Genomic DNA, 18,260 nt, shown 5'->3' with positions numbered 1-18,260 from the left:
ACCCGGTCAGCCGTGAAAGGGGTTCGTGGCCTTGTTTCCACGGTTAGAATACTTTGTATGGGGTAAATGTGGTTGCAAATATGCGCGCATATGTCATTCTATCAATGAATTAATGGAACGTTTCATTAAAGTCCCTCCGATAAAATCCTGAGCTCATACCTGCGAGCGAGCTTATCACTTTATTTAGAAACACATATTAACATTAACTAAAGTTCGATGAATTAATGGATCGTCAAGTCCTGTGTTAATGAAAAATCCATTTTTGGATTTATTTTAGCCTTTTAGACGATGCGCGACGGTATTTTGGTTCCATACGTTAAAGCTGTCAGAATGCTGCATCATAGAATCGAAAAAGGTGGTTGGTCGCATTTGGTAGCAATTCATGTATATAGGCTACATGGAAGAACTATACACTACATTGATTACACCAGTTGTAATCTACTTCAATCTAGGTGTAATCATTTGAATAATTGAATAATAATGAATAATAATCATTGACAAATTTCAATAAAGAAACAAATCTCCGAAATGGATGACAACAGAACTCAATTTCTGAAATTAAGAAAATAAGTTGTCCCATCCGCATGTCTATATCTTAAAAGTATGTATTTGCGATTGAGAAACATGGATATGCTCAAAATGAGCTCCCACAGAGCCTGTAATATAAGAACATCCGAACACTCCCCACAAAGTGTCACCTTGTTGGGAGTTGTCAACATGAAGAACACTTCATAAACGTGATTTTACTTGTAACAATGGTCTCAACAGCTGTTTATGAATTTTCAGCACACCTTTAAGGAGAATTAGTTGACTCGTGATACAAGAATTGTCCAGGTGCCACGAAGATATGAACCCAATCTTCGTGACGATTTAAACACGCAACTATGGCTCAGGTTCCACAGTGAAATTAAACCCACGTGGAACTCTATCCAGAGTCGAATTAAATCGACACAACTGTGAAACTGGGTTCAGAGTCAAATAGGATCCACACAACCGTGGAACTGAGTCTGGATCCAAAGTCAAATTAACCCACATAACTGTAGAACTGGTTTCAGAATCAAATGAAACCCTGTGAAATTGGATTCATCGCTGTGTGAATTCTGGTCGAGGGCTATCATAAAAATGACTTTGCGATATGCAAATCAAAGGATATGTGATGATGTATATATATATTCAAATTTTTCTTCTCCGCCCCCGTAAAACGTCACCGAACAGAGTGAAGCGTGAGAGAGGACGCCGACAAAACTAGTTATAATAGATGCAGCGCAGAACTCCAGGGATCTGCAACCGTCGTTTATGTTTATTCAGATAATAATAGTCTGTGTAAATTAGACATGTGTATGGACTGCTGATGAGGGAAGTTTAAAAGAATCGTCGGTCGAGATCCCGGATCGGCAGACGCGGTCGCCCTTTGAATAGAAAATGTCCGTTCGTTCGAACGAAAAGAGGCAAAATTCGAATCAGGGCGACAGTTATTTCGTTTGCTTCGATAAACAACGGGGGATTTTCGTTTCAAGGATTTTGTTCGTGATTAATGCCATTTTCTGTGAAGTTCCTACGCGCGTCTGGTTTTGAACTCGCGGTGTTGATGAGAATATCATATTACTTATCTCTAATTTACTTTACTTCCGATGAAATCAGGTCATTTTCATATGACAATTGGAGCGTAATGCATTTGCAAGGAAAAAAATTAAAAAGTACATGTATTATTAAAGTGGCCGAAACTTTAAGCGAATGTTTTCATAACATTTGAAAAAAAAAACATGGTACACAAATCCTTTGATACACATTCAATATGATATTATCAAAAGCCACCAATTAGAGAATAACGATCGAACCCAGATTGTTCTAAAAAATCTTCAACATTTGTATGTAAATAACGTCTTCTCCAAATATAATAACCAAAAGAGAAAATGTTTCTAGTGATTGCACCCGATGATGGCTGTTGGACAACAGTCGAAACGTCGTGGTTTTATTTCGATCATAAATTCGATCATATGAAAGTCTATTGTGGGGTCATAGATGAAACACTCAGAGTCCGTGTTGTAAAATCCAACTCTTAGAAAGAAAACAAAGGCGTCCGGCGAGGTTTCACTGTTTCTTCTTGAGTGTCGGATTTGATATTATGAAAACCCCACATTCCAAAGATTACAATTTCCCAAGTGCCCACACTCTACACAGATTCCAAATAAAAGATTGAAATTGAAAAAATAGGAATTGATTTGTTGAATGGCGGTGAAAGCATCTTCTCAAGGGGCTCTCATCGTCGTCATTATAGATATTTACGATGTTCAGTGTTTTTGATAATGTTTTTTTTTTATTCGACTTTTATTTTTATTTTTAATGTTTCTTATTCGTGTGACAGAACACTATAATCTAACGGTGGAGGCGCCGTTCTCGAGATCGTCACGACAAGTCGACCCTGGACAAAATTATATTCAGGTAGGCGTTGAATATCGTGCGGAAAGTGAATTAGGATCAGATGTTAGAGAAAACACGAACGCCTGCGAGAGATAGGTGGATACCTGGACTGATCGCGTGCAACGAGTAAGAATAATTATCACGGCTGATTACACTTGTTTATTATAGAACTAACGTGAAAAATCGAGAGGCAAAATTCGGGTTTTAAATTTTATATGAGACAAAGTCAATTTATGATAAGATTAATGTCGCTCACAGACGAGAGAACCCCCAGGGGCCGTAATCCCGACCGACTTCTTCGACGCGCAACAAGTAATTCCCCCGATCTCCACCCATCAGCTCTAACAACAACTCTAACGTTGGTTAAATCGGATTTGGTCGATGTGGAAATTTCGGAAATGTCCTCTAAGAGGTTTTTGCCTTTTTTGCCAGACATTGGTGATCGTATCAGCTGTTCGTTATCACGCTTACATAGTATTTTAGCTTAAAAAAAAGGCGAACGCAAAACTGTGGTCGTGTCATTTCTGAAACATGTTTATATCACGTTATGTGTCTGTAGTCTGTGAGATTAACCTCAGGTCGAAACGGCAAACTAACTTTCCACAGACCACTGATGCGCAATCTTTAGAATGACCAAATAGGTCGGTTTTGGATTGTTCTGGTACAAACCAGTTTGACGTGTACGACAAGTGGCCACGTTATTGTTCGCGATAGTGAGTTGTTAGACCATAGTCTGTACGAGAAAACCTTACAATGAAACAGCGAGGAGAGCGCACTTTTTCCCTATGAGATTTGAGTCCAAACGATGTATCAATTATTGCTTTAATCATTTATGACTACGAAGAGTGTTTTGGGAATATAGGAAAAGAGAAAAAGAGAGTTCTTCAAAGAAAAGTGTACATCTTATAAATTATTGACTAGGATTTTAAAACGGTCCTCTGGGGAAACACTTCGCCGCGCAAAAAATACTGAACAGAATTACTTAGAAACTATTGAACATCTTATGAATATCTCTTTAACATGAACAAATTCACTCGCGATGGGAATTTATGAAATTCGGCGATGGGAATTTATGAAATTCGGAAATATTTTTCCCAGGATATTACAGGATATATTTATTCATACAAAAATTATTTTCAATTTTTTTTTTTTGCTTAATTTTGAAATATTTAATTCAACTTCATTTTTATAATGTATAATGATATATTGTAATATTTAGTGGAAATGAATAAATATATTATTTTCTGCATAAAAAAGGCTGAGAATTTCCCGTGTAATATATAGTAAAAAATAAAATTCTCACGTTCCAAAGAAATACCGTTCGGTCTCTTACCTGATGATTCTTCCAATACTTCTCGCTTTTATTAGTTGTATCGGCGGTAATGTTGTTGTAACTGTGAAGTATCCGTCGCAATCCCTGACGTCAATTCAGTGATGCTGTTACTGGTTACCCGTACGCGTGGTCCCGTGCAACCCAGGACGCGACGCGCGCGTCGTCCGTCAAACTGGAACTATACTCATCGTCATCTCATTTGTATTCATGATCCAGATTTCACAGTAATTTCAAATTCTGATTGAGTTCGGAGGAGTTTCAGTGGTACAAAGTGGTGATAAGTTAAAAGTTGGTCTTAAGGTGCCGGACATTGATGCGGTGGACTCGGGGGCCAATTCGCAGTCAAACCTTCCACTTGAAAACTGTTGGATCTATACAAAACCGAAAAGAAAATACACAAAAAATCGTTGTTTTGACAAAAATGTTTTTCTTTTTTAATTATTATTTAGTCGCACACAAAATATAATCATCAAAGTAGATCGTTTACTTCATCGAACTACAATCGTATAAAATCTCAATACATTTTAAATAAACCACGGCGAGAGGAGAGAGAGACATTTGACTTCCAATCCGGTAAAATCCTTTCACATAAAAATATATATATATATATTCAATTTCAATCCCGAATATCATTATAAAAGAAACCTTCAGATGTACAGTTTTCAGTGTATTGTTCACGGAGGTGGGGAGGGAGGGGGTTAGGGGGGAGGGGGGTAAGGTTACCAAGTGAAACAATATCATTCTCGAATTTATTTACAAAATTATTGTTAAATTGACACGGATTCAATTTCAACCCAGGAAAACCTTGTTACAACGGACTTCACAATGTATCTAACAGAAAAACAGCTAAAACCCGATACCAGTCGGGGAGTCGTTCTCTGGTGATTTCGCCATTTTCGTCAAAGTATTGCAATTACAGCCGAACCAAACTAAATGGTCCACAGATATTCAACGAAATCTTCAAAGGACCAGAAAATCAGTTCGTTTAAAACACTAATGAGTCCATGTCGTAACATTAATGGTATAAAATCCCACAATAAGAACGAAGAGCGAGAATATCGAATTCCTGAATCGCAAAGTTGAATAGATCAAGGAAATATTTTGGAATCCATTTTTTTCTTGGTGAGGGATTTTCTATTTTGTCACCAGTTCGTTAAAACGAACAAGATTTTCCAGATCAACCGCACACAGGAAATTACTACTAAAAGACCGAACACGTAAAAACACGGTCGTCGTAGGTTGTGGTTAGATCGGAGTTGTCGCTGACTGAGAGCAGGTGCACAGAGGAACAAACAGACGGCTATCTAAACAGCTAATATTGATATGAAATCAGCAGACATACATATATACATATACATATTCATATTTGACAATAAATCAATTCAATACGTTAAGAGTTGGGAGAGAGAGACAGGAGAGAGAGACAGTACTGATTTCTGATACGGGTCAACAGTCGGTCTCAACAGATCGCTATCTCATTAATCAATTATGTAACTGATCAATCAAAGGTTCGATGATCCGTTCAAAGTTCTGATTCTCGTGTTCAAAATCTTGTCGGGTGTCGAACACGGCCACTGAATACTGTGGCCTCTCGAGGTGCCACCACAGCTAGTTCAAAGCCTCAAAATGCTTCGTGGCGCACTTATATACAACCCGACCGGTACCGGACTAACTCCAAAATCGATTTAACTGAATTAACGAAGAAATTCGATTAAAGTGTAAAACCTTTTTGAGCCCAGATAAAATCATCCATCATGGTGATGGACACATTAATCTGATCAACTCGTATTAAACTCTGTTTATGTACATTTAAGTAAGATTGCCAAAGATATTAACATTGGTGACTGTTTCTAATACTTGGAATTGGAATTAATCAAGGCTGTGTCTATCTCATATATTAACATTACTTTAGGCCTTTTTTCTAATTACTCGGAGTACATGGCTCGGGGATACAGTTTCATATCATCATGATTATTGATACCTGATAATCTAATCAAGACTATTCCTGAATGCGATATGAAACGTGAACCATCAGTCGCGTTAATTAAAATATTCAATACGAAATAATCATTGCTGCTCATATAACAGTAGTACACATTAACACATATCAAGTATCTAATCTCATTTCACCCTTGAATACAAAGCTCTACCCCTCCACAATATCTCTCATTTCAAGTCATACGTATTCTTCAGCCTACAATACTCTTAGCACAGACGATTAAAACAAAGCGGTGGATCCGGGCGCACTGTCACGTCTCTTGTAGGTAAATCATGACGATGCAACCGACCCGTGCCACTCCTGACTTCATACATCATCTTCATCAAAGCACACGTGGCGCACACTGTCGCGGTGTAATCGAAATATTCTCTCGTACTTGACGCGCAAGCACCTGATGGTGCGCCCGAAACATCTACCAACAATGGCCAATCTGATACACAGTGTGCCACACACATTGATGATACGCAGAGAACACAGTGCATCCGGTACACAAACGGTGTGCCCGATACTTTGATACAAGTACCAAAATCGGTGTCATCTGATACACGGTGTGCCCGATGCTTCCATACATGGTGTACGCGATATAGCACCAATAAGGTGTGCCTGTTGTGTTCACTCCGACGGGACACGGCTCGACACTATCCGCTTGTCTCTACAAACAGGGGTTCATAAAAATAGTAATGACTTAACACAGCATAGAAACCATCACAGCCTGTAGCTTTCATAGTTCAGTCATACATTCTCTTCCTGTCTGTTCAGTTAAATCAACGAATCGCACACACGAGTGAGTGATGAGTTAGTTTTACTATCTCTTCTTTCCTCCTTGTATTTGTACACGTCCAGTACTGGCGCTGACTGTAGCTTTCTTGGCCGTATTTACACTTACAACTACAGATTTCTGCGGCCTAGAATAAATACGAAATCATAAACATTTATACATTTTACACGATCATCTGTTGAATTGGGACATAAAGAGTTAGCCCGTGGAACTGGGTCAAGAGTCGAACTTTTGAACCGGGTTTAGAGTCACAATAAACCCACACAACTGTGGAACTGGGTCCAGTCAAATTAAATCCACAGTTGGAACCGGGTTCAGAGTCATATCAAACCAACAAATTTGTGGAACCGGATTCAAATTCACCTGGATGCAATATAACAATACAAATGAAATCAACTAAGTTAAAGTCGGGTCATTTGAGATGGTTTAAATACGCTTACTTATTGGTCGATGGTGTATCAGTATTTGTAGTATTGGAACTGCTGCTAGTACCACCGCTGCCGCTGCTGCTGCTGCTGTTGTCTGAACCAAATATTCTTTCCCTCACTTTTGCGTATTCCTCTTGACGTTCGGCTAATGATTTCACGGGTTTCGTTTTGGCCCTGAAATACGAACAACAACATTTAAGAAATCAAACTCAAAATCCCGACTCATTTCAATGTCTCGAATTCATTAACAAACTCAATATCGATATAAACCAGCAATTTCCTACAGTTCATCACGAGCCTTGATTCAATCATTCTTCGGGCGATAAAAAGGTCGTCGATACGTACTCATTATTTTGCTGATTGCGTCCGTTGTCTCCCGATTTTCGACGTAATAACTTTATCTGCGGTTGATATGGAGTTCGATTATTTTCTTCTTGTAGTAAAATTGGCGCCGCTCCTTTCATCACGGGTTCGCTGTAACATCACAAACATCTACATACAACATCTAAAGCATTGTGTAAATAGGGAGAAATGAACAATTTTTGACGCTGATGAAGTTTACCACCCAGATTATATCTTTTGCTACGCTTACTATGCCTGGGTTCACAGACTGCCCACTCATTCCCGACCCCCATAAGTATTTTACTAAATTTCCGTTCCACATAAAACACACAAACATACCGTGGAAAACTTTCATCTTCTTCACCATCGTTACAATTGCGTTCATTGCTTACTTTCAATTGTTCAATTCTTTTATCGAGTTCCTGAATGAGATACATTATATATAGCCTCGCTCCACTCACGTCACGAGGAGGAGTAAAGGACAGAATGTTGGCGAAAAGTTTTGGTAGCCCAAATTACATTGAAATCCATTGATTGAATCTATTTGCTTATTAGCTCTTACTGGACTCTATATCAATCTATTTAGTTTCACCTTTTTGGTCAATTTTTATAATTGGATTGATAATTTTGAAGATTTTTGTCTCGGAAGAAAGATCCAGAAATGTTTGGTTCTTTGAGAGGAAGGACGATCAAATGACTGTATTTCAAGTTCAAAAATGTCGTTCATGTATTCCTACGCACCCCTGAATCAACGATATCCTCCCAACTATCCAGATCAACACCGTTTGTGCAGCAAATATCAGCTGAATTCTGCTGAAAAGATTCATCGGAATTCGCCATGTCCGCCATTTTCTCCGGATTGTTGCGTCGAAGATGTAGCTGTTATTGAAATCCTCACGCGCCGCAGGTGGTTGATTTGGCATCAAGTTCGAGCCCTCAATATTCCATGAAAACCGCGTTCCTATTTAGACTAGTCCCCAGTCAAAATAACCAGTCTATCATCACTTGCCACAAGTGGTTCTTCTGGACATTAATTTTCGGGCCATTGATTTCTAATACACCAATAAAACTGACTAACGAACAAAGTCTTGAGAATCAGAATACCGAATAATCAGAAAAAGAACAGTTGTGTAAACTAAATGTACCCTTTATTTCATCTAAAAATTCTCAGAATTTTTATTAGTCGAGTATAACAACATTCTTACAGTACATCAGTTACATTAAGAGACTTACTGAACTGTGTACAATCACCAACTAAAAATAAGCTTAGTTCGTTGATGACAACTGGCCACTTCATATATTAAAAGATTAATTATGACATATTTTACACATAAAAATATCTATTACGCTTGTTTTTTGAAAATAGTTTTAACTTCCCATTAATCTCGTAACCTTTAGAGAAATGCCTCTAAAACTAAAGCAGATAGCAGCTCTGAGGTTAGGGGTTTGTACCGCACTAAAACCTCCTACCCCAGACCCTTTTCCCCCTCTGAACGCAAAAGAAAATTGGAGATTTCCATTAATCAATAAGTTAACTTAATATCACGTAACCCTTATAATCAATCAGCTGTCTGGACTATCTTTGTTTTCCTTGAATATTCTCACAGAAATTTCACGTTGAACCGTTCTCGGATTCGTTGAAATTCGGACGAAAAGCAAAGTCTGAAATTTCGGGCGTCGTAACGACGGTATTTCCAATCAGGCTGTTCTGTCGCGTTCGCCATCGTTCACATTTCGGACACGGTTTCAAATCATCTTTACAATCGCGGTGAAATACTGATTTACATCTCGTACACTGCGGAAAAACAAAAATCTGATTTACGGTCGACCAGAATTCCTAACTTTTCCATTAGTAGGGTGGCGCCACTTTCAGCTCATTCACATATCCCGTGGGTTTTCCCTATTTTTCCACGTGATAACACAAAATTCCCTGAGTGAATCGGAAAAATTTCTAAGTTTAAAATGTTACAATTTTATCATTCTTCATTGAATCAAGTATTGATAAAGAAATACATTGTCAATAACATTATCCAAATTCCCTGAGTTTTCTAGGTTTTTAGTAAAATTTGTTGCTTTTCGTTCCCTGATTTTTTTTCTAGATTTTCGTAATTTCCTGAGTTTTCTAGGTGAGTGGCCACCTTGATTAGGTGTGGTTGCTTTCACCACTGGGCCCAGTTTCACGAAAAGGTTTAAGCTTTAAATAGTTAAGTTTGAATTGTTGTCCTCATTAGAAACATGAAGTAACCAATAACAATTACACCAAACATTTTAGTTAAACCTTTTCGTGAAACTGGGCCCTGATGGGGAGTAATTTTAGATAGAGAATAGTAATTTAATTGAAAATGAACTAGAGACCAAGGTTTCTGACTTTGAGACGAGTATTTTGCGCTAATTCTGACCTTTGTAGTTGTATCGAACTCGAACGGATAAATCACTTTCGGTATATCACAGATTTCGCAATAGAATCCTTTCTGGCTGCACAGACGACATTCGTAGACGTGTTTACTGGCGAAACGGATGATCTTTTTCAGTAAAATCGCCAACTGTCCCGAATGAACTTGTATTAAATCCTATTTCGAATGAAGATCAAAGCAATTGTGAAAATTTGGTGAATTTGACACAAATATGACATGACAGTCAAACTCCATTCATTATTATATAAGTCATCACTAATTTTCAGTCTCAATTTGTATTTCTAGCTCAATCTACGAAGCCTAGGTCATTATTTGGATAAGTCGTCAAATAAATGACGATTCCAGCTATAAGGACTTAACCAATTTAGACTGTAAACCAATTTAATTTTCATTCATCTATGCAAGAGAATACATAATCAATTTCTAAACAATTAAAGGCATATTTGACGCGCAAAAAGGATAATTAATTATACAGTAGAGTTGAAAGTAAGACTTACACACAGTGAATACAAGTGCGCGTTATCATACAGATATTCTTTCGGCCAAATTTTTTTCCTCAGTTCGTCCGCTACTGATTGTTGACACGTGAATAAATACGCTTTCAATGACATCAGTTGTTCGCGTAATGCCTGAAAAAAAATTCCAAAATTTCAATCCGTTTTTCGATGTTTTCAGACCGTTAAGCCGTGTCGATTCGGAACTCGCTGATTGATGATTACCTTCAGTTCGTTCATTTCTTCGACGTGACTGTAAAGTTTCGGATTAATTTCTTCAATATTCAACATCGGTTCTTCTTGTATTTGAAGTAAGAAACATTTACTGTCTTTCGAAACTGGAAAACGACGTGACGCGCCAAATTACGGAAACTTCGCAAAATGATTTCCGCGATATTATCCATCAGGACCCAGTTAAAACATTAAAGAGGTCAAAAGCTGCTCAAAAGTAGATTGAAGCATACAATGGACAGACGACATAAGGGACAATTCAGATTTCATTGTAAGCACAATTTCATTGTAACACAGGTATCTATCAGGGGCAAAATGCTAAAGAGTTGGTTAGAGTTAACCAGTGGATAGTTGTCATACTGTAGCCCCTGATGGTTAACGTTAAGCAACTGTTAAGCAACTTGGAGTGTTTTGTGGAGAATTTTTCACCTTTGAATTTCCTGAAATCCCAGTTATGCGCTATCCTCGAAGGTATGTAATATTCGTCATTTTTGTGACATTCAGTGCAGTAGTAAAAACCATCGTAACGACAAACCCTATACGAACCATAAACTGAAAAATAATACACCAACAATAAATTAAATACGGTATTTGTAAAAGTCGTTCTCAGTTGCTCAAATACTGGGCCAGTCGGAGCAGGGATGGATCGTTACCACCGTGGATTGGAGTAGCAAAATTTCTAATATATTGTCCAGGGTACATGATCATCAGAGGTAACTGACTCAGCAGTAAACGGAGTCCATTGTAGTAGCAATCAGCAGGTCGGGGGTATAGAAAAAGATTTAAGCTGATTTTGGTTGATTTGTCTACCATACTCACTCATTCCTATTGGTTTAGAGCATCCTCTACACTGGTAATTCTGTACGTCCAAACCTTTCTCATTACAAATCTCTCCTAATACTGACATGAAGGCTTGAATACTCTACAATAAACACACCACGAAAAACAACTAAATACTTGAAGGAAATAAAGAGAAATATTTCGATAAATGAATATGAATCTACTATCACTATACAAGGCAGTGGTAGAAGCTTATGCTATACGATAGTGTACTGTTTACTAGTTTGTGATGTCCGAGCCAAGCACGCATTCAAAGTTCACGATTACTTGACCTAGCTGAGGTCCAAAGTTTTGATCACAGGGGTCTGACAGGGGTAAACATGATACTAAGGATACTGGGGTAAGAAACTCTGCGTCAGGCCCCTGTGATTTGATAAGACTTCGATAAGAGTCAATCTCTCTAAAAATTTACAGAAAAAGGTTGAGACACGTGTATGAATTAGCCTACGTGATTGAATAAACAATATCATGCGTGGATATGCACAGATATCTAATTATTGTAGCAAGCGCTATTTCTCAATTCAAGCAAGCTAATATTCGAAAAAAATTGATCGATGTAAAATAAAACTAGCAGTGAATCGAAAAGCAAAATCATACTTCAGAGACGAAGACTCTGTCCTGTTCAAAAACAGTAAATTAAACACTCATTGATTACTGTAAATGTCCACATTCAACAAAATAATGGTCAATAGTAGTTAGTCCGAATACTAGAATTCCTAGATACTCTAGCCACATTCACACTATCGCTATACTCCGTTATAATTTAGCCAATACCTTGAACGGACCATGGACGTATAAACTACATTACAAAATAGATCTAGTTAACATATATATCCATGAACGGACACTTGGTTCATTCTAATAATGAAATGTGAACATGGCTTATGGAGAAGTGGTCAGAAAAATAGAACATACATTCTAATAGGAGTCAAGCGTAAGAAACTGACCGAAGTCTACCTATAGATAGGTCAACTACCGGTATTTTACCGCAGATCAATAGCAAATTAAAACAGAATATTCAGCTGGGCGATTATCAAATTTACTGGTTTAAACTTACTGGTTCAGCATTGTGAGATGTGATTGAGGCCGAAAATGGGATCACCTCAAAATCGGCCGGATTTTCATTGATTTGTGCATTCGGCTACAATAAAATCATTCAATCGTATCTGAATTTGTGATCTCTCGGGTCTATACGGTTTTGGTTATCTGATCTTTTGATTAGATGCTGCCCAGAAAGTATGTACACATGGGTGCATTGTTCCAACTGTTACATAACTTCAAAATTCCCAAGTTTTTGTGATCAGCATAAGGAGTGTTGGATAAAATCTATATGTGTACATACTTAAAATACAAAATGTTACATGTTTATAATGTCATCTCATTTGCACTCAGTAATCTGGATTAAGTAATTCAACACATTTTGATTATTCTAGTGCCACAGTTCTCTAGTTAAAATTTGAAAAATATTTGAAAATGACTTGAATAATTTAACCATCTGTAGGTGGAGAACTAGCACTAACTCTAGTAGTAGGCCTACCAGATTCCATCCATCAGGAACATAACAAAGTTTAATATCATATGTAATATCATATTATATCAATTATTCCATCTAATTTTGGGTCTTTGGGTCCAGTGGCGCATGGGTCTACCCATAAGACTGCTAAAATAGCTACTTATATATCTGAGTTAAATATTAACTCAATGAGTTAGAATCAGTTCATTTTCAACGAGTCAGATTTCAACCCACAACTGTGAAACTGGATCCTGGATTATACATCCAACCTGGCAGGAATTCAAACCCGATGGCATCAGGTTCGAATCTCTGTCTGATTAGCCCGAATGAGCGGGTAACATGGTCTCTCGATGCCGTCAGGTTCGAATCTCTGTCATTCGAGGATCGGATTATACAACATTCTCAAAACGAAATCAGAAGATCTTACTTTATTTTTGGGAATTGATTTTGCAGACCCGGTTGGCGAGTTTGCCGTCAGGTTTTCGATAACGCTGCTAATTGTTGGAGCTGGTATCGTAATTGATGGCGTCGCGTAATCTTTCAACAGTGTATTATAACTTTCATCTTTAACGAGAAATTAGGGGTCATTAATTCATTATACACACATTAAGAGAAGGTGTTAGCGCAATAACGCACTAGGAAACTTGGGGTCCAGGGACACCTTGTATGCTTGACAGGGTCCCTTCACATCAATGCCCCCTGGTGAACAACTTCAGAACTTACCCGTGTTGGGGTGATCTTGACTATTGGATAATGATAAAGTTTGCTCGAGACTATTTGAATCAATCGGTTCATTCTCAGTTTGTAAACTCTGCGCGGATGAAGAACCGGTGTCCAGCGGCGCTGATGACCAACCCATCATATCGTCCAATCCTAATTTATTGCCTTTAAAACTCCCGGATGCGTCGTCACGCGCAGCATCCTCGTCCCGGTTCGTCTCACTATCTCCGCCGAAGATATTCTGAGACAGCGAGTTCGCCGAGTCACGTAATTTCTCGACGGCTCGTAAAATGTAACCTTCGTCTTTCGTTGCCCAGGCGATGGCCGGCGATACCTGCGGTGGTACCGGGTCAGAACGGCGACGATTTCGTGTCGGAAATGCTGACTGTTTGTCAGCAGTGGCACCCTCTGTTGGGCTACCGGAGGCGTAATCGAGGCAAGCATCCTGCGCTACTTCCAATTCCTCAGGCGATGAAGAATTTGTATTTTCAACTTCAGTCGCTGCAGAATTCAAATCCACTGAAATATTCAAAAATTGAAATATTCAAACGCACGAAATGCACAAGGACTTCTTCAAGGCAAGGTCATAGACAAGGGGTCTGGTGGGCAAGAGAATGAAATATTCTTAATGCAGAGAAATTCCGAATCGAAAAAGCAGAAAAGTTTCTAAAAAGAACGAACTTTTCGACGAAACTGAACAAGAGAAGAAATTCTGAATTTAAAAGTTTACCCTCAATCGCTGATTGCGCATCCCGTTCATTCAAATCTTTTTCGAGTTTTCGCGTCAAAGATTCAAATTCATCGGTCGTACTTAAACCTCTCAGCGGCGACGGATCGAACGGAGTATTCGTCGGCGTTAACGGTTGACTAGAATTAGAGGTCGCCGTCTGATAGTCCGATCCGCTCGATAGCAACGATTCGACTGTCGGAATCAGCGGTGAACTACGAAGTTGCGATATTTCCACGTCTGTCGCCGGACTAGTGTTATCATTGAAATCTTCTGCTTCGAGATCAATTTGTCGTTCTGGCTTCAAATCTTTTAAACCCGTATTATGATAACTCGATTCATTCTGATCCTCCTCAGATTTCACAATTGTGTCATCATTAACTTCAGGATCGATTTCTCGTTGTTGCTGCTCAGAATCTTTTAAACCGATATTCTGATCGTTCGCAGATTTCACGATTGTATTATCATTTAAATCGTCAGCTTTGAAATTATTTCGTTGTTGCGAAGTTTTTAAACTCGAATTCCGATCGCTCAATACTCTAGAATTCGCGATATCCTCGGCCACGTTTCGCAATAAAACCTCTTTCGTCAGGTAAACCGTGCCGTAAGGAGTGTTCGGAGGCGTCGACGTCGGACTAGATTCGAACGATGCTAGTCGTTGTGGCTCCCGGGAGGCGGCGATGCCTGCTACGTTCAATTCTTCTAAACTCCGATTCAGAAGTACGGATACCTCGTGCGGAGTGTTCGGGGGCGTTATGAAATCTTCACCGGCATTTTGCGTTGTTGATTTTAACGAATCGTCATCAGTCGTTGTCGTCGTAGAGTCTATTCGAATATCGGGAACCTGCGCGTCGGGTAAATCGATATGTTTTGTTGTCGAATCTTGATCCGTTTTAGTGTTTTTCTTGTTCGGAACCGACGCGGAGTCCAAACTATTTTTATTCCGTCCTAAATCAACGATTCGCGCGTCGGAAACTTTACGCTTCGTAATCGACAGATCTGAAAATTCGTTTTAAATAACTTTAATTATTCGAAATATAATTGCGGAGTAGATTTTTGATTTTAAGTAAATTTCCAACAAGTGGCTGCTTTCATTTAACCTGCTTCTTTTCCCCTGATTTGATCTGCTAAGAATGCAATCAATTAACACAGTCAAATACGTAAAACATAGATGGAAACTGTTTGATTTTACGATCTAGCAATCTCAACAAATTTCCGCGACCTTTCCCTGGTTTTCAGCTTTTTTACAAAATTCCCAGACTTTAAAAAAAAAATTTCCCTGATTTCCAGGTAAGTGGCCATCCTGTATTCATCTACGGTTTGAGATATAATTCAAGACGTTTAAAGAATTTACCTGGCGTTGGTTTCACGACCACCGCATTCGGAGTTTCATTCGCGATGACCAAACCGGCGAGAATCAGCGGCGTATGCGTCCAAATATTCAGCATGCTCGAGTTGTGCGACAATTGAAACACAAACTGATTCAGACCTACATCACAGAAACATCGAAAATAATCAACTACCGTAATTCTAGATTCAAACTGAGAACAGGTCGAACAGGATCTTCAGTTCCGGTACGTTTCAAGTTTCATGTACCTTGTAGATAGGTTTTCAGTATATCTGGTCTTTCGTTGTCTCGTAGAAATGACGTCGATCTATAGTACGTTCTGTGAACAAAATAGAATATCACTTAAGTACAATTGAAAATAACATAAAGTTCAGTCATAATGAGTGAAAATCGACCATTGAACACTGGGGCTCATGACGTGCTCCTTTTAGTGTCAGGACAATCAAGCTGGACTTAATGTTTGAGCGTGTAATATCTCAGAACATGTATCTAACATTTTTCAAAATTGATCCACTACTGCTTTAGGAGTTGGAGCAAAGTTCGGCGTTTGTCCGAAATACCTGAGGGTTCTCTTATCAGCGATCATAGCATCCACATAGCTCTCGATTAAACCATCGTTCATAGCCAGTCGTAACCACGCCTAGAAATATCAAACATCAACGTTCAAATCAGCTCAACTTGTGGCATCATTTTACTAAATTATTCAAGTTATGAAGAATGATAAGGTTATCATAACTAAATCATAATGTTTTATTGACTCATCACCGGTCAATCCTTTATAGTAAGACGTGCAATAACTTCTAAATTATAGTTCTTCTAATAGTTTCTTCTTCATATTATGTACAATAGTCATTAGTTGATGAAGATATTCCGTTGAAAAATTCAGTTTTGAATAAATTTTTCGATGTTTCAAATCTTTGAGTTTTTTCATTGTGGGTTTGACGCTTGTGTCTTTAATCTTTATTCGCAACCTACACATTAACTAATTATAATTAGTAATCTTGATGACAGTAAGGTGTAACCGTACCCGGCAGCGTCCGATGTCGGTTTCGATTTGTGAGAGGTTTTCTAGTTGCGATACGACACCTTTATGCGTAAACTTCTTCAAAAACGACCAAAAATTCTACGGAAATAAAAGAAAACCAATTACAGCATTTATCGCGCTTATTCGTGCGAATCGACGAAAATTACGCGAAAAATTTGCTTACGACGTCTTGAATTTTGTCCGATGAAGCGGCGAAATAGGAGGAAAAATTGAAACTTTGTTCTTTGATTTCGTGTAAGAAAATCGCTTCGAGTACATTACAAACTGCGTTAGCGCTGTCACCACTGAAAAATAAATTCATATACATATCTTATACCTAATCCTAAAGCCTGACATTTTTTGCACCACTGGGGTATTATAAAGCTGCTTCAATGTTCCTTATATGATTAGGCCAAATAAAAAAAATTAGTTGTTTATCATCCTTTTTTTCAAAAAGCTTGGGTCGGCCGGGAGGTTTTTTTTTTTATCTTTTATTTTAGATCGAGTGTTGTAAATGATATACGATTGATAAAATAAAGCATGTTTTCCATCGACTGGAAGTGTGGCGCCACAAGCAATACAAATACAATTCAATTCATAGAACTTTATTAACTTAGATTTTAAAATCGCTCTAAATATGCTCCACAACCGGTAATCCACGCTGTGTACGCTCTATAACTGAATATTGACTTCAATTTGTTATTCAGTGAACGTACTTCGTCGAACGATAAATCGTTTTGTTTGCTGCTATACTGTCCTACAATCGACATGAAACGGTAGCTATGGCAAATATTTTCGATTGGAACCAAAATAGAACACAATAAAAAAAAAAAAACATTGGGTCGGGTATTTTTCGTAGGGACGGGCGGGGACGATAAACAACTAATTTTTTTTATTTGGCCTTAAGTGGAGAAAGGCCATTGCAGAAACTGGAATCACCAGCCTTTGAACCCTATTCAAACCCACCACCCATTGGGGAGATGCCGGTGAAAAACTGACTGGTTTTTTAAAGCCGTTATTTTGGAACTAGGTGTAAACCTACCTGTATATAGGATCCTCTGATTGAATATGGTTCATCTGCATCAGTTGTAAAGCCTGTCCTAAATGCTCGACCAAATTTGCCTTCACAATGCGAGCTTTCTTCTCCTCTTGAGGGGTCGGTCCTGAAATCAAATTATCGCAATCCGGTGCAGACGTGTGACACATCTAGTCAGTAACTGGTACTGGTGGGGAGCATTTTTTTTATCAGATGGGTTTTCATGAAGAAACTATACGACAGACAGGTTACTGCTGAGTAGACCTTTTGAGTTGAATCTATATCTCCGAAATAAACGGTAGACTTTCACGGACGATCACGAGCATTCAATCAGCTGATCATGGTGTGTGATGGTCCACGACCAGTCACTGTCAGTCAGTGTCACTGTGTGACTGGTCTGTACACACACACAGAACAACAACAACGAACAAATCATGATTTCAATACATAAACGAGTTTGTCAGGTGAGAGTTATTAGTTAAACATTTACCTTTACTTCCGAATAAACTCATCGTCTCGGTGAAATATCACATCAACTCTTCAATAACCAAACATTTCACCGGGATCGAGATTTCACAATATTTATTTTGATAAGCGTCTAACCCGGAAGTA

The 18,260-nt window shown here is 38.4% G+C and overlaps 2 protein-coding genes across 4 annotated transcripts; both read right to left on the bottom strand.

The window, feature by feature from the left end:
- Positions 1-4,208: 4,208 nt before the first annotated feature.
- On the bottom strand, positions 4,209-8,146 carry LOC141908447 (SUZ RNA-binding domain-containing-like). The gene is made up of 5 exons (XM_074798497.1): positions 8,043-8,146; positions 7,641-7,723; positions 7,305-7,433; positions 6,972-7,133; positions 4,209-6,658 (listed from the first exon to the last, which is right to left on the bottom strand). Exons 1-5 carry the CDS (start codon positions 8,139-8,141, stop codon positions 6,559-6,561), a joined length of 573 nt encoding a protein of 190 aa, XP_074654598.1. The 5' UTR covers positions 8,142-8,146; the 3' UTR covers positions 4,209-6,558.
- Positions 8,147-8,453: 307 nt separating this feature from the next.
- LOC141908910 (pleckstrin homology domain-containing family M member 1-like) lies at positions 8,454-18,249 on the bottom strand. 3 transcript variants are annotated; one of them, XM_074799195.1, is made up of 18 exons: positions 18,139-18,249; positions 17,655-17,775; positions 16,797-16,917; positions 16,616-16,711; positions 16,149-16,228; positions 15,837-15,907; positions 15,595-15,729; positions 14,244-15,239; positions 13,517-14,032; positions 13,221-13,357; positions 12,338-12,421; positions 11,878-11,898; positions 11,260-11,362; positions 10,870-10,992; positions 10,435-10,547; positions 10,213-10,344; positions 9,701-9,871; positions 8,454-9,096 (listed from the first exon to the last, which is right to left on the bottom strand). In XM_074799195.1, exons 1-18 carry the CDS (start codon positions 18,158-18,160, stop codon positions 8,914-8,916), a joined length of 3,225 nt encoding a protein of 1,074 aa, XP_074655296.1. In that variant the 5' UTR covers positions 18,161-18,249; the 3' UTR covers positions 8,454-8,913. The 3 variants fall into 3 exon arrangements, with proteins under 3 accessions (XP_074655296.1, XP_074655297.1, XP_074655298.1); XM_074799196.1 differs by lacking the exon at positions 11,878-11,898; XM_074799197.1 differs by lacking the exons at positions 11,878-11,898; positions 12,338-12,421.
- Positions 18,250-18,260: the final 11 nt, after the last annotated feature.

This window comes from Tubulanus polymorphus, chromosome 7 (assembly GCF_964204645.1).
Source record: "Tubulanus polymorphus chromosome 7, tnTubPoly1.2, whole genome shotgun sequence".
Classification (NCBI taxonomy): Eukaryota; Metazoa; Nemertea; class Palaeonemertea; order Tubulaniformes; family Tubulanidae; genus Tubulanus; species Tubulanus polymorphus.
Note: the sequence above shows the minus strand (reverse complement) of the source record. Positions and strands in the feature narration are given on the sequence as shown.